Raw genomic sequence first — 16,644 nt, forward strand, 5'->3', positions numbered from 1 at the left:
AAGTCTATCAGTCAACAAAGTGTGTGCTCCACCAGTTATAGCCAATTTACATGTAATGATATGTCTAAATATGAATTTAAATGAGTTCTTGTCATTTCATGTTGATCAGTTGCTTTATCATCATAGATACAGACAGTGACCATAGTTAATGTTGCAGAAACAGTAGAGCCTGCACAAGTTTCACAATCCGATGGTAATCAAACATAAATAAATTTGTTTTCATATAAAAAAGACAGCCTCTGACTACTAAGCCATGTTTATTTCCCAGTCAGGTTAACAAAAATACTTTCTAAGAGGTTATTTCTAGGCATTTGCTGTATGTGCCATGTTCACAGTAAATATACAATATGAATCACAAGTTTTCTCACCTTATAACTTACTGATTTCTCTTTCAATGTATGAAAAGAACCCTGAGGCCACCACAGAATAAAGAACATTTCAGTATCAGCCCCATTGTATATAAATGTACACTACTAGGACCTGCAAAAAGAATCGTCTGGAGATTAAGAGAATTCTAGTTTCTTTAACAGTGCATTAGTTGCATCCCTGCACAACAATCATCAAAAATTTAAAATGAATGGGGCAAGTGCAATACAGCTCCTTCATGGCAGACAGTGCTGATCAGAGGACATGTGGGAAGAATGCAAGACAAAGCCCGGTTCAGCATAAAAGAATGCATAATTAAAGGCTGACCTCAAAAGCATCTTCCTTTAATACAATTAAATTAATGTAATGGCAATGACTTTATCAAAAGAATGCCATTATTTACTAAAGTTAACTTCACTTTATATAGAATAATGTAAGTCAGACAAATAAATCTTAACATTTTCCAAACAGTAATCCTTTTCATTTCCCTTAGCTTTATTAATAATGTACATATTTGGGTAGAATTCTTGGAATTTTTACTGATATACAGAATCCTTTGAATGCATATTTGGTACAATTTCTTATTTTTGGTGTTCAGCGGTCATTTTCTTTTGACAAAATGATACAGCAAATTTATACTTAGCATCACATATAAGTTTTGTCTATATAAAGAACTTAACAGAGACTTTTCAGTTGTGGAATGGTATGTTTCATATGTATGAAAGTTCAAAAATGAATCTGTGACCTTCCCAATACATTACCTTCAGAAAATGTAATGAGCATGAGTTGACATACATTTCTATCTGGGCCCAGTACAACTATGGACACATTCAAAATGTTGTAACATCAGTATGATTTGCTTTTACTTTGGTGGTTGTGATATTCCAGGTGTAGATTGAAAGTACACCTTAATGGTCCTCATAGCAGTGATTTTATCCCCCTTGTATTTTAAAAGGCATCAGTTTCTTTTATTCTCCCTTGTAGCGAGGAGGTCTCTTCTCCTTAAATGCAAGAAGACCTTCAATTCTATCTTTTGTTGGAATAGTCTGCAATGAGCAGAGTAACAATTCATTACTGACACCAAAAAAAAAAAATACTAAGAAAAATATTTGTATACAACTCTTAGTTCTTCAATGCATCCAAAGTGTAATATATAATACAACAGAAAAATAAAACTAAAATGCCTAGTAAGATACAGGAAAGTATCCAAAGTACAATATAAGACTGAGAAACAATTTGGGAGGAGTATCTATTCTACAAGCAGATGACTCTGAGAAACTCTTTAGTGTTTGAGTTTTTGGTGGGCTTTGTTTTGGTTTTGTGTTTGCTTTTTTGGGGGGTAGGTTATTAATCAGAGCACTGTATTATTTTAAATAAGCATCTCACGCTGATGCTTCTATTTCAAAGACTTGGGTTAAAGTCCAGGAATACAGAAATTCAAACATGTTATCCCCATGTTTCTCTCAATTTTCTGTTAGTTAGCACATGTCTGGCATATGTTAGTAAAGCGTCCTTCATGATGTTTCATGTTAAACCAAAACAAAGCAAAAGCAACGCATATCTTGGACTAGATGCACAGCACTGTATAAGACAAACCAGGTATATGGTTGGTACTACCTCACTACCTTCACCCTAACAGTCTTGGAAGGTAGATGGTTTTCTCCTGAACTACAACTCTTTAAATTTCTTACAAAAACAAAGTAGAAGGAAGATCTAAAAACACCACCAAAATATTTTTTAACAATATAATTTCTACTTGAATTATTGCAAACAAACATTTTCTGTGGTATGTTGTTTCATTGTAGTTACATACCTGAGCATAACAAGCTTCTTCAATTGCTAAGCCTGTTACTAAGTCGACCTGAGGAAAAGAATGCAATGTTTTTTAAAAGCGTGTTTTTGTATATGTATTATAGATTATTTCCTGGCAGCTAACTTAAATGCTGTATTTCTATATGCCACATATTAAAACATTTTGCAAAGTTTTTTTTATGCTACTTTAGCACAGAAATCCTACACTGTTACGTGGTGACAGTATTAATGATGAATCTGGAACAGTTTCCTTTTTTGGTGATATGATTAAGTATGTAATACACTGTCAAAACAATGTATGTTCTTCAGTACAAATCATCTGGACTAAAAACTATTAGATGATTCCACATTCATTATCATTTCATTTACTACAGGGGAAAAGATTTAATTACTGCATTTTATAAATTGTTGTCAAATAAATTACTTTTCAAAATGTCACGTAAGAACATGATGCGATGCCACAAAATAAACTCAAGTTTAAAGGGATTTAAAGTATAAAAGAAGCCAATGGCCCATACCACATCATCACTTAGTTTTAACAACGTGTTCTCCTTTGCAAGTTGTTCAGAACATTTGAGAAGGCTGAATTTTTCCCTCACTACACCTGTCCTAAGCATCGTCTGCTGCAGTACTTACCAGCTCTCCATGTGGCCATTGGAAGGATTGTGACTAAGCACCACAAGCAATTTGTCAAGGGGAGATAAACTACAGGACAGATTACCAGAGGAAGCTGTGAAATCTTTGGAAGGTTTTACAACAGCTTGAATGAACATTTGGCTTGACTTGTTTTGATATAGTAGATCTTGTATTGGAGCCCTAATTCTACGACTTTGACCTTTCGTTCCACCATACCTGGTGGCTAGCTAATTTAGCTTGCAGTATTTTGAACCCTGGACACCAATGAAAAATATCTTGAATTCTGTCATTACTTGCTGAGAAAACCTCTTTGCATGACAGCATCTGAGTTTGGTTCTCAGACCAAAATGTACTGGTAATTTGCTGTGCTGACCTCAGTTACATCACTGTTTGCTTTTAAGACTTGAAGGAAAAAAGGGATGTTCCTAAATTTGTCTTCTTAGATTCAGGCGTTGCATGCAGTGTGATCCTCTTTCCCTTGTACCAGGTGGAACTATAAGGCCTTCTAGTGCAAAGACTATGCATGTGCTTAACTTTAAATGTGAATAGTCCTGCTGAGCTCACCAAAATGATTCACAAGCCTAAAGTAAAACACAGGTCCAGGCATGTTCAGGGCTGGATTTTAATGAGTTAGAGCTAGGTCAATAGTATCCACAGAGGAGTTGCAATCAGAACCAAATAGGAAATAAGACTCCAGATAACCTATATTAAATTATTAAAAATAAACATGGCTTTTGGCCTTTATTAGTTACAAAATGCTGAGAGTATTGACAGACTTGACAGAACATGACTTCAAGGTTTCTTTCTGCCCAGTATTTGAAATATGACTTGTTCCTCATAGTTTATGTTTACTGTCTAAGATTAATAATTAACAGAGTGCATTACTCTTGGACAGGTTACCAAGCCTCATTACAGAAATCAGCATCAGTCTCAGGAGTTTGAGACATTAAAAAAAATGTATTTCATCTTTTTTAAAAGTTTTGCTAAATAGACTGAGAAACTAAAACCAGTTCTCTAACAAAAAATCACTGCAGTAGATCTGTTTCAAATTTTACTTCTGCTTAGTCTTACAGAAAGTACAGATCCTTACCTCCATTCCCTGATTGATGGCCAGTTTTGCAACTCTCATTGCTACTGGTCCCTAAAAGGAAAGAAAAAGACAATTTAAATATCATCAAAATTACATCAAGATTATGTAGTGAAGAGTAAGCACATCAATGTTCTTACACTGGGAACTTCTAGATTTTGGACTTTTATTAAATTTACACTAAATAGGTCAAATACCTCATCATAACAGGCATTTGCGTCCAAACTTACATTTCAATATTGATAAAAAGTGAAAGTATACTGTTTTTCAAATAACTCAATTTAAACAGTGTTTCTGGTTTATATTTCAAAGGTGCTGAGCCTGTCCACATTTGTCAAGCTTGCTAAATTCCCTTCAAAACAAGGCTCAGGAACAGCCACTACAACAAATATTGTCTTAAGACTTTGCAAAGTGGATCTTTTGTCCATACTATCACAAAATGGAGACATGAAAAGATGTAATAATGGAATAAAATGAACTGATGCAGCTGCAAACTTAAAGTACACTACTGCAAAGCCCGCACTACTCAAGTGATGACATTCTTCCATGAGTAACTGAAAGAAGAAGCCTTTCCACCCTGCTCCTTGCTGAACAGCAGATGTTTGTCACCTCAGCCCTTTGCTTGTAATTCAGTACCAGCTTCTGAATGTTCAGATATTGCTTTAAAGAAGTGGCCTGCTGCTTTGAGAAAAGCCAGTACTTTTGAGATAGCTCCATGAAGAAGATTTAACTATAAATCAACCTTCCAAAATCACTGTATATTAAAATTTTTACTGTATTTTTCATGTTTGGTTTTCTGTGGGAGTGTTCAAAGCACAAATGACCAATGTTATGTGCCATATTTAATCTGTAACATTTTGCATTTTCAATTAAAAATATGAGCTGTTACACTTGTGATCCAATAAAGTGAATTACTAATTATTCTTTTCTTCTGCTATCTGGGGCCATTCACTCGAAAAGTAGGTTTTTCAAAAGCTCCAAATTCACTCTCCTAGTCTGAACAAGCAGCTTGCAGTTTATGGGCACAGGGGAACAGGTATGAATCAGCTAACACAGAGTCATGACAGTAAGGGTCATACATCAACTTTTTACAAACATTTTCAAGTTCTAAACCACAGGAACTCATTTAAATTCTTTTATGAAAGACATAGATAGGATGTAACTTAGAATGCATGGCAATAAGTGGATGGGTTTTTCATCAAGTTCATACATAAGTGACAGAAAGAAAACTTAGCATTTACATTTATCTTTATGTTTTCTTTCATGATAGGAGTCACGCTTAGGTATGTCCACTTACATATTGACTTTTTGCCTCTCTTCTGAAGTGCTCAACAGATACAGAATAACCTATTAAGATAACTGCTTTACTGAAAAAAAAACCCAACTCCCATACTAATTTTTTTTGTTTAAAACTTGAAAGCAAAAACAAACAATACACACAGAGACTTTATCATACCAACACAAGGACTGACAGCTTTTAGCTTCACTGTGAAAGTATTACCAAATAACACCTCTCAACACATGAGACAAAACAGTCCAGATTGCTTTCCACATAAGTAGGATGGCCTTTTAATTCATAACTTCATGACAGTTTTTTCTTAATACAGTTGGTTCTTTTTCAGTTTTAATGTTTGGTAAAAGCTAAAAACTAAAATCAAAATAATTTGGTTTACCTGAGGCAAAAATTCTCTTGCCAGAGCTAATGCTCTTCTATAGGCAGCATCTCCTGCTTCATTCTGTTCTACCACATGGCTAATTAATCCTATTGACTTTGCTTCTTCTCCATCTACAACACGTGCAGAGAAAATTAGTTCTTTTGCCAATGACACTCCAATTGTGCGAGGTAACCTCTGTGTCCCACCTAATATTTGAAAAAAGATAAAATCTAAGTGTTAGTTTCCCATCCATTTGTACCACAAATGTTAATGTCTTGTTCAGTTCAAGTATTTTAAATTTCATAAACAATTATATGAACATACAGAAATTAAGCTTTCATATAAAGGCATTCCTAAATGCCTTACTCAGTTTTGAAACTACATCTAAAATGAAATCAATTGGTCTGGTTTTTAGTAAGACACAGAAATAACTAAAAAGAGGAAATACTAATAAAGATTACAATTACAGCCAAGTTATCTTATCCATATCAGCCAAAAGCTGAAGGAAGATTACTTGGCAGTAACCACCATTTCCAAAACCTCTGCTTCTTTTTAACACTCTCTAGATTTTTATGATATTCATCACCATAAGACAAATATTTTTGAAGAGTTATACTCAAAAAGAAAAAAATAATAATTATTATTCCACGCTAAACCCACTAGACAAAGTCTCTAAAATGTCCTGGTTTGTCTCTTCTAGCTTCCATGTTGTTGAAATTTTAAAGCTTGGTCACAAAAACTAGGGAAGGACAATGCTAGGTGTGGATCAGCACAGGCTACTGCTAACTTTAGTTAGTTCTTACCACACTAAGAACTTCTTTGGCAGATAAGCAATATAAGAAGGTCAACAAGCAGTAACTGCATTGACCTGCCATGTGAAGATTGCTTAGTTGGACCAACAACTTAACTACTTTACAGAATTCAGTGGAATGTGGAAATAATCATTATCAAAACTGAAGCAGACTCAAATCACAGAAGCAAATATTTGTGTGAATTAAAGTGGCCCTGATCCAGGAGAAGGGATTTTGAAAATGTACAATGTTTACCATTTTGACATGGATTTGAGACAAATATTCAACTGATATAGATAGTCTGTTAAGTAAAAATTTCTTTCAAAACAGCTTTTTCTGCAAAAGCATGCCTATATATCCATATATAAACACATGTAAATACGCAAGAACAGTATGTACAGGAGGTGTTCAAAGGGAGGTGGTACAACACTGGAATAATGTGTGTTCAACTAATATAAAACAGATTAATTTCTGCTAGAGAATGATGGACCAAGCTAGTATTTTATTGAAGCCATTCAGCTCTGAGACTGATGTTTCCAGAAAACACACCTCACACAGAAATGCAAAAGACTTGGGGGATTTCTGTCCTATGCCGTTCTAGAATATTACAAAACCGTGATCTATAATAAAACACAAGAGGTATCTTCCAGGCTGAAACTGGAGTAATTAAAAAAATACTTAAAGTTACAACAGTTAAATTCTGTAGAACAACATTCATAAATACAAATTACATTATATTCTCTACAGTCCTATCACTGAGAATATTTTAGCAAGACTGTCCTAATGATCAAGGGCAACAGGAACAGCAATAGCAAACACTCTTCAATAAATTCTGCTAGTTGAGCAACTAAGCTGGTGATAGTGCTAGGGGGAAATTTTGCTAACAGCATAAATTAGAGAAACTCTCTACTCAAGGCATTTTATGAAAGGGATGGGGAAGACTAAAACAAATCCCCTTGTAAAATACTACAAACCCTGAAGTTCAAACCTTCCTATTTGCCTCAGCTGCCTCACCTGTGAGATTCACAAAGAATAAATACAGCTGTAGGTATCAACCTTGCGATCAGAAGTAGACGCCATAAAAATGCGAGCTGTTTTTTCTAGAAGCTTACTACTTCTGATACTGGGCTGTACTACTATCACCACAAACACTAGTTTTTTTTGTTTTGTTCGTTTTAAATACTTAATAGGTCTCTTAATTCCCGACCCAAACAAGTTGTCACACCTTATTCTATGTCTATTCTTATGCATACTTTAAGTGTACATCAGAACACAGCAAATGACTACCCTGATTTTCTTTATGAATAGTTTAGTCATAAATTATCCCTTTTACCATAGTAATGGAATCCAGAAAAGTAACAGATTTGGGTTTTGATTAAAGATAAACATTTGTCAAGATCACAAGACCTGAAATCTTATGAGTCTGAATTTACTGACTCCACATCTTCTGCTTCTTCCTTGATTGCTGTACTTAGTAATTTTTTCTACTTAGTTCTCTCCCTTTCCTTTACTGTTTTATCTATTCTATTACTGCTTTTACCAGGAAATGTTGAAAACAAAATCTAATTGAGCAACAATATTTCATAACTTTGACCAAACAATGGATATGTTTAAGCATGAAATAGTGTTTATAGATTAAAAAAAATATTCTTGCCAGTGACTTACACAATAATGATTAAAGAGCAAAAAAAGCAGACTATATTTTATGCTGTTTGTCTGTCTCCCACACTGCAAAGCCATTAAGCAGAGAAGCATATTCTTTGATTAATATTCTCAGAACAGAAGCCAACAGTTCAGTACATCAATCATACATATTCAGTAGTAGGAATAAGACATATGCACACAGAAAAGTAGTAAGGTCCAATTAATCAAATGCAAACAACACACTAAAGTACATTCAACACACCAAAGTCACATTCATTTATGGAGAAAAGTCAGAGGGTATGCTGCAGATAGATGTTCTGTTTTGGTAATACATGCACAATGCCTGCCAACTACAATCAGAGCTAAAGGAAGTAACACCCAGTGTTCAAAGACATTACTTAACCAAGGCATTTCATCTAAATGTAGAGCAGAAATTGATGGAAGAATAGTTATTTCATCTTCATAAATTTAATGACATGGTATTTCTAGGACTAGTGATCTGGTATTACTCAGTGTGTTGATAAAGTATTTGACATACAGCTGCAGTGTAAATGCCTTCTTATCTGAGTATATATTGAGTATATACTCAATGTTGTAAAATTGTAAACAGCAATTTTACCTGATGCTCTTGTTCATGGGAAAAGACAGTAAATACAAGACTGCTACATTCTTGTACAAAAATTGTTAGGCACTGTTTGTTTTCTCTCTTTAACAAATAGTTAATTTTGTATGAATATTTACTTACTGTCAGTAATTCATCAATTACAAAATATGCATACAACTGCTTTGGATTAAGGGAATTATGTGATAAATTCCCAAGAGTATATCCAACAAGATGAAGCAACTAACTTACTGGAAATAGATTCATCACTCTGGCAGAGAATATCTACAGTCAGTAGTTTCTCATAGCTGAGGGCTCTGTCAAAACATATTAGAAAAAAAAATCCTCTTCTGATAATAAATCCAAACTTTAATTCAGCAATAACCCTGTTTATTAAATGAAGTAAAAATTAGTTTTCTATCCCACCCTTTCTACCACAAGCTTTGATTCACAGTAGAGTGATTTAACTGACAGGTTTCTAGATTTCTTTTTTTCTTTCTTTCTTTCAAGGCTACTGTACATTTGTAATTTTATGAATAATCAGTGGTGAACCTAAAGTCTGTCAGACACAAACCTCCTGGTTATTCAAGTCAATCAAGAAATAGCTCAAATATATCTTCATGATTCTTTTGCAGAAAGCTGTAAGGAGATTTTTCTCCTTTCTGCTCAAACTCACAGAAATATGGAACACAGAAACCTGCTGTCTGTAACACTGAATCCTTAACAATATGAACCTATAAATAAACTAGCATGGATACAATGGGTTATTTTCATGTAATAATTTACAGTCATGTAAGTCACATTTTGAAAGTCTGTGTAATAAACACATTTTACACTTTTAAAGTCCCTGCCATTCATTGCTAAGTTAAATAGTTTTCAAAATTTTAAACATTCTAAAAGCCTAAATACTCTACCAAGACAATATTTAATTGTTTCCAGCAGACTGTTTTCCATATTAGGCCTTGACCCTGCAAAACTGTACATGTTTCAATTACCTTAAGCCTTCATGGGCTCAGACTTTGCTTTCATGGAGAAAATGAGGAGCCCTTCAGTGGCGCTAATGGAATAACCAGCTAACAATCAAAACAAGCTTAGATTGAGAAAGACATCAGCAAAGATGCAAATGATGGGTTTAAATTGGGATGGAGAAGAAAATAAACAAAACAGCATCTCTGCTGGAGAAAGCACTGAACTGGTAAGAGCAGGCTGTACATGAGGCCACTCTCATGTACTGGTCTTAAAAATTGGTATTTGGAAGAAGACTGGAGACCTGAGTGAAGCCTGAGACAGCGACTTGAGGCTGACTCAAAGGTTGCTTTGAGGCCTGTGATGAGTGAGTTAGTTGAGGAAGATTTTGTAATAGGTTGCCAAAGGGCTCAGGGAACTCTGCCTTGCCAGTCAGCCTGAAGAAAGCTCCACCAGGAACATCAGACATAACTCTACCTAAGATCAAAGAGGCAGGATGACCTATTCCAGCCTGGCAGTGGCAAACCCCAGGTCGAAAACTCCCCACTTAATTTGCAAATCAGTCAATTTTCACAACCCTTTTTATTCATTTGCATCTGTGAACTGGTTTATTTTAAAGCCTACTTGAAACCTACCTAGAATATACCAAACTGTCATATGTGGGTGCCTTGAAGGTGTCAGCATGAATCAGAAGAATGTGGTATTTGGCTTGAAGATGTACCAGCATTTATGATGCATGGGAGAAAGTGCAAACACACTTCCAGAATTCACTAGCAATTAAATAATCACAGCTTTTGTATAGAAAGATTAAATTGTCAGGTAATTTAGAAAAACTAATTCATTTCCAAAATAAGTAATCCTTCTGCAGATTGAGAAAGATAGAGGATGCCTTCCCCGCAGATAGCTGCATACATGAAATGCATGGAACAAAAAAATTGCATTCAGAACATGATTTTTATAAAATGGATTCAGTTTCAGAAGGGATTTTATGCCTGGTGTAAGGAGCTTACTCCACATTTCCCTCATAAAGTGTGGTACAGTCAACTTCATGGACCCTACTGTCACCCTAAACACTGCTTAACACGGATCTACATTACCACCTGCGGACTCCCAGAACGCACCATATTGGCCATGCACACACTGACAATCAGTTTTTTTAATTGAAATTATTTGAGAAAGAGAAGAAAAATGCCTAACAATGTTAATCTACTCATTAACTTTTACTTACATGTAAACAAATGCAGCAGGCATGCCTTCCTATTACTCTAGGTAGGAAATTGGTCTTACTGCCATTTGGGAATGCAGTGACTGAAAGTGAACTTAAATGAAATTCAAAAGTACATACCCATTAAAACATAACATATCTTGCTGCACATAGAAATTAATGGATCAAGAAAAGGCATTTTCATGTTTTACCCATACATTTATGAAGTCAATACTCAGCAGTAGTAGCAGGTTGAATGTTTAGATCAGTGTTGGTCTGTATGATCATACTTTAAAACCATGCGGGCTTTATGAGCAATATTAGGTAAAAAATTTAATTTGACTCGTATTTAAAATAAATAATTTCACAGTCCATGTTTTTACAGTTTTGGATTGACTGTGAAAGTTAAAATTTAGTTCATGTAAAACTCGTGAAATTAAAAGCAGACATGAGAAAAACTATTTTAATTATGTAGGGCAAGTGAAATACAGGAAAATTAATTATCACAAGAGCATCCTATTTTTATTTACATTTTTTAAGAGATCACAGTCCCAAATCGGGGCAATTATTTCAGTTTTTAATGGACAGAACTGAAATAAAAAAACCAACAAGCAAAGCAAAAAAGCATTCTATTATATCTGAAGTCTTCACTGCTTATGAGCAAATGACTTGAATGTTTTCCTCACTCCAGTGCTCTCCTTATAGAAATCTAACAATTTAGCCTTTCACACAGCAAAGAAATCCATCCCTGTGCTAAGCCCCCCCAAAACCAATTCCTATTCCTAACCCTATTCTTTCTCCCATCCTGACTATTATCACATTAATCTGCTTTCAACTAGTCCAAAGTAATAGGCTTTTAAGAATTTACCTCCGAATTTACTCACCCATGAAATTCCCTGACTTGAGCAGCACTAAAGAAAGCAGAATCAGTGGCTAACTGAATGAGAGCCCAGGGAAAACAGCAAAATCAGTGAGTCTGTGGAAGGACACAACCCTGTCTAGTTCAGCTGTCAAATCTGAAGAAGGCAGAGTGCTCTCTCTTCTGATATATATATATATATATATATATATATATGTAAAATGAACTCATACATATGAAGTATAGCTCTCACCCTGACCAGGATGCCCTCCCAGATGAGGCAGCCATACACTACAGCCTCACTGCACCTATCCTAGTATATACGCTGTAACATAAAGTCTCTAAGATGTTAAAGTGCTTTGAAACCATAGACTATAGCAAATAATTCAAAGTTGGCACACATTAATCTAAGAATCTGCAATGCAAAAAGCAAACTCTTTAGAAAAACAGAAATTAATTTTGAGATACTAGGTCTGAAATGCAGAAATACTCCTAACTTTTTTAGGTTTATATATTAGATTTTGTAGTGCTATCTAAGAGTGCCAGAACAGCATTCTGTTCTTTTTACTTTCTAGGCTGATCTTTCTGTTTCTTATTTTACAGTAATAGTTGACACGTGAAGAAATAATCACTGCTGTTATCAAAATTTCTGTAAGCCACGTGAGTAACTGAAATGTTGGGGGTTTTGGGACATGTTAATTTATATTCGTAATGTTACATTACTTGCTATTCCTTGTATTATCTATCTGCAAGAATAATTAAAATTTACATTAGAAATTAACAATTAAAATAAATTATCACAAGTGTAAACATAAACATTCATTCAGTATGTGTTACGAGACATTCTCCATGGGCTAATTTTGATCACATGGCTATTTCAAAGCCTAGCTTCAAACCATGAAAGAGTTGGATTTTTTCAGAGACACAAGCAGCCTTAGTAATTTCAGCTCAGTACCTCCAGACTGGCTATTAAAATATTAAAACCAAGTGATCTGAACACATTAGGTTAGAAGCTCGTGACAGAGGCTGGGAGTGAACACACTTCCAAAGCCAGGATCACCTTTCACAGGATCTACAGATTTTTTTTTTCATTCACTATACAAATATGAATCGGTCACTACTCACTGTACTGAGAACAGCGGATACCCTCCAGACCAAGAGGGTAAGACCTGACATTCAAAGGCAGAAAGGTTACAAATACAACATAAGAAAAGCAACTAGAAGAAGATCCAAACTGCTTATTTGTCTCCTTATCAGGAAGTCACACATCTTTACTATTTTTGACTGACCCCTGGTTCCATATATTGCTGTTGAGGATCAAATGATAGAGGATAAATAGGAATAGCACAGTGTTTTGAGTTTATACTACTATTAAAAAAAACCAGACAAAAGACAGTTCATATAAATTTACTCTTGCTCCCTCACTGATAAATACTGTTTACTTAACTTCACATTGTTATTTTGAGAATCAGAGCTTTTAAGGACATTACTATCCAAAATTGTAAAAAAAAAAAAAAAAAGAAAAAATTCACTTTAATATTCATGTAAGTTTTCTAACGATATGTAACAATTTTAAATGCATATGGGATAGATTTTCTACCAGGGGTGTTTCTGTGTAATGGCGGACTTAACCTAATAAATCTGAACTGGTATTTTCACACCTTATTGTTTGGGATTACTCAGACATTTTTCCTTAATAGGAAAAAACCCAAAAGCCAGTAACTGACAAGAAATCAACAAAGAAAGAGAGTAAACATGCGATTATTTCCAGATTGTAGCTACCAGACTGTTACAACACTAAGGAAAGGAATTATATTAAGAAAACACCTGCTGCTATGACATAGCAATACAGGAGGAGAAGGCACTGTTTATGGCATGCAACACAAAATGGCCATATGCAGTAGCACCTCTTTCCCTATAGATGGAGAAGCTAGGGCTAGATTCTTGTCACCTCTCATCATGCACAGCTGAGTTCATCTTCATGGACCTTTACAGTTTTATGGATCAGAAAAATTATTTTTATTTGCCTTACATCTTACATCTAAATTTCAGGAAGAAGGACATTTGGGACTATGTAGGCAGAAGGTAATGAAGAAATTAATCTGCACCAGCAGTAAGAGGCAGGATAGCTGAGGAAACACTGAGCTTATTTAAAAAAAAAAATAATTAATATAAGTCATCAAGAATAGTTTATAAAAACTGATAGGGAGCAACAAGATATGGAGCACCAGGAACTGCTCACTAGCTGACCTCATCCTGCTCTTCAGGGAGGACCCTTCTGATGTGAGCCCACTTAAACGCTGAACTCCTCCTGCTTCGAGGTGTGGCGACAACCTGGTTGCTGCTCAAGGCACTCCTTTGTGCAGACCCTTTGACCCTTCTCTGGCAGCAATCCATCTACTTGATTAAAGAATCAGTGTTGGAACACTTTAGTGGAGACTTCAAAAGCTCTCTTTCTGTGTAAGTCCTTCAGAGAATACATGGCATATGAGCAAGAAACTAGAAAAATAAGCATTTGTTTAATAAAAGACACTATACCCTTGAAATCCAAAGAGAGTCACGGAATCTTCATAAAAAGAGTAGACATGCTGAATAAAACCCCTGGAAGGCTAGGAATTTGGTGAGCAAGCATAAATCCTCATGAGCTTCTTGGCCTCAGACTATTTTCTCTTTCTCAGAAAAAAAACACCAAGCAAACTCACAAATAAACAAAACCCGAAAGAACAGTATTTTTAAACAGAATTCCTATCTTTCATATATTTAAAGCCTGAGAATGTTTTAGCCTAAGAATTTGCAGTCTCACTTGGAACAGTTATTCTTCTTGCAAGTTGACAACTGAAACAGCTCAGAAACTGAAAGCTTTTCTCAACAGACCATTGATAACCCTAACCAAACAGGGATGCATCTTGCCATGCATGAATAATTTAAGGCCATGTAGCAAGCTGTATGTGTTCTATGGAGACATCCAACTGAATACCAAAAGCAGGATAAGCTTACAATATGTTAGCATGGCCCTTAATGCTTTTCCTGTTATAAAACCTAAATATGAGTTGAGACAGTTTGAACTGCTGTCTCAGTCTCTCTCATCTGGTTGCTTCTTCATGCATTTCTAGTTCCTTGGGGATTTTTAAGTGCCTAAACCAATAATTCTGGTGAAACAGAACTGTATTTAATCTGAAACAAAACATTCCAGGTTTACCATTTGATTTTGACTGATAAATTCAGTTTGTCCATAGACTTGAGCCTTCAATTTTTTCAGTAGTCCTACCTACACATAAAAATGTCTTATTAAATAAAATAAAATAATTTATCCCTCTTCTCCAGTCTGCTGCCTGTACTTAAGCCATGTACTATTTTACACCAGAGAGAATTTGTGACAGAGAAACTCTAGGTTGTTTGAATTGATAATAGTAAAATACACTCAACAAAAATAAGACCATTAATGTGACAGTGATCTCATATGCTACTTGAACTGTACATGCAGAGTACCCTTGAGAAGCAGCAAATTTAATTGTTTTGCACTGATAACTTTCCATCCCTAGTAATATGTACATCCTCTCCTTACTATTTTGTAACATCACAGAGGGCTACGTGCACACCTCTGATATAATATGGTAGGTTCAAATCCCACAGACAACCTCATATCCTTCCCCTGCTTATTAGGCTAAACACACTCACAATTCTCCACTATATTCTGTGTTAGATCATTTTATCTTCCTAAATATGAGACTAATCAGGGTTTCATGCAAGCATGCTAGATGAAAGCAAGACAACCACTTCCCCCCTCAAAGCATAAAGAAACATTTTCTTCAAATATTATCTACATACAACTCATGCTTATGGCACACATAAAGGGAAACAGGGCATGGAAAGAAAGAACTGTTTTAAGGAAAACTCACCAGGAAATCCAGTGTAGGGAGCAAGCCTACAGTTGCTGTGAGCTGAAACAGATTATTGTAATTGGAAGCAGAGTTCCCAGTGACCTTGTGCAAAGTTGTTGAATTTCTTCTTTTTGTGGCAAGACTATGACTCTATTTCTGAGAAATGGGGCATATGAGGGCTTCCTTTAGCTTGGTTCTTTTCTAGAAACCCTATAAAATATTCTTATGACTATCCAAGTTTTGTCAGACAAATAAAGATGTTTTACCACTCTATGAAACAGGAAAGCCAGGAAGCTTGTTATAAGGACCTCACAGTCCCAAGCCAGGAGAATTTAACTTCACTCAGAATGAACTAACAAATACCCATTCCTTCTAGCACATATTAATGATATTAGCATATTGAGCTAAACAGTAAAAAAGAAACTAACCTCCCACATAGTCTTTCCATTTTAATAATTTAAATTCAGCACAGTCATTCATATTTCTTGATGTCCACATGCAAAATAATGCACCAGGGCAGGCCTCTAAGAAACTGATTCCACTCATGTCTATATACATTGCACTCTGTGTTCCTATTTTCTTTAAAATTTCACAGAACTTCTACAGTAAGTTGCCAACAGAAAACTCAAATTAACTCAGTCATCCAATTCATACTTGTTTCTCAGATCTCAAATTCATATTCAAAAGTAAAGACCATTAATACAGACTCAGTACAAAGTTACAAAGGATTAACAGTTTTTCAGACAATTTTTCCTATAAACCCATTTTCAGTTGTGTCTGATGACTCAGGGAAGAACATCATTCCTGGTCAAAAACAGAAAATAGATAATCAAAAATGCCAGCAAAGAAGGAAGGACAGGAATCTATTATTTCTGACATTTAGAGATTTGTAATGGTTGGCTCAAAGCACTCTCGAGAGCCAGAGAAGTTCTGTGAAATAACTGAAGAAACACTACTCATAAAGCACAGAATCACAGAATTATTCTGGTTGGAAAAGAGCAACCATGATCTATCAACCCAGTAGCTTAGCACCATATCTATGTGTCTTTTAAACACTCCCAGGGACCTGGATATTCAAACACTTACTTCAAGAGCCTATTCCAGTGTTTGGCAATCTTTCAGTGAAGAATTTTCGCCTAATA

General features: G+C 35.2%; 1 protein-coding gene across 1 annotated transcript in view; it reads right to left on the reverse strand.

Annotated features, from left to right (window-relative positions):
• Window positions 1-848: 848 nt before the first annotated feature.
• The window catches only part of AUH (AU RNA binding methylglutaconyl-CoA hydratase), a 99,968-nt gene continuing 84,172 nt past the window's right edge, over window positions 849-16,644 (reverse strand). The window contains exons 6-8 of the mRNA XM_054397429.1: window positions 5,575-5,762; window positions 3,905-3,955; window positions 849-1,412 (exon numbers count right to left, since the gene is read on the reverse strand). Coding sequence (XP_054253404.1) covers window positions 1,335-1,412; window positions 3,905-3,955; window positions 5,575-5,762 — 317 coding nt within the window. The 3' untranslated portion in view covers window positions 849-1,334. The remainder of the gene's footprint in view (window positions 1,413-3,904; window positions 3,956-5,574; window positions 5,763-16,644) is intronic.

The sequence above is a fragment of the Indicator indicator genome, chromosome Z, assembly GCF_027791375.1.
Source record: "Indicator indicator isolate 239-I01 chromosome Z, UM_Iind_1.1, whole genome shotgun sequence".
NCBI classification, from domain to species: domain Eukaryota; kingdom Metazoa; phylum Chordata; class Aves; order Piciformes; family Indicatoridae; genus Indicator; species Indicator indicator.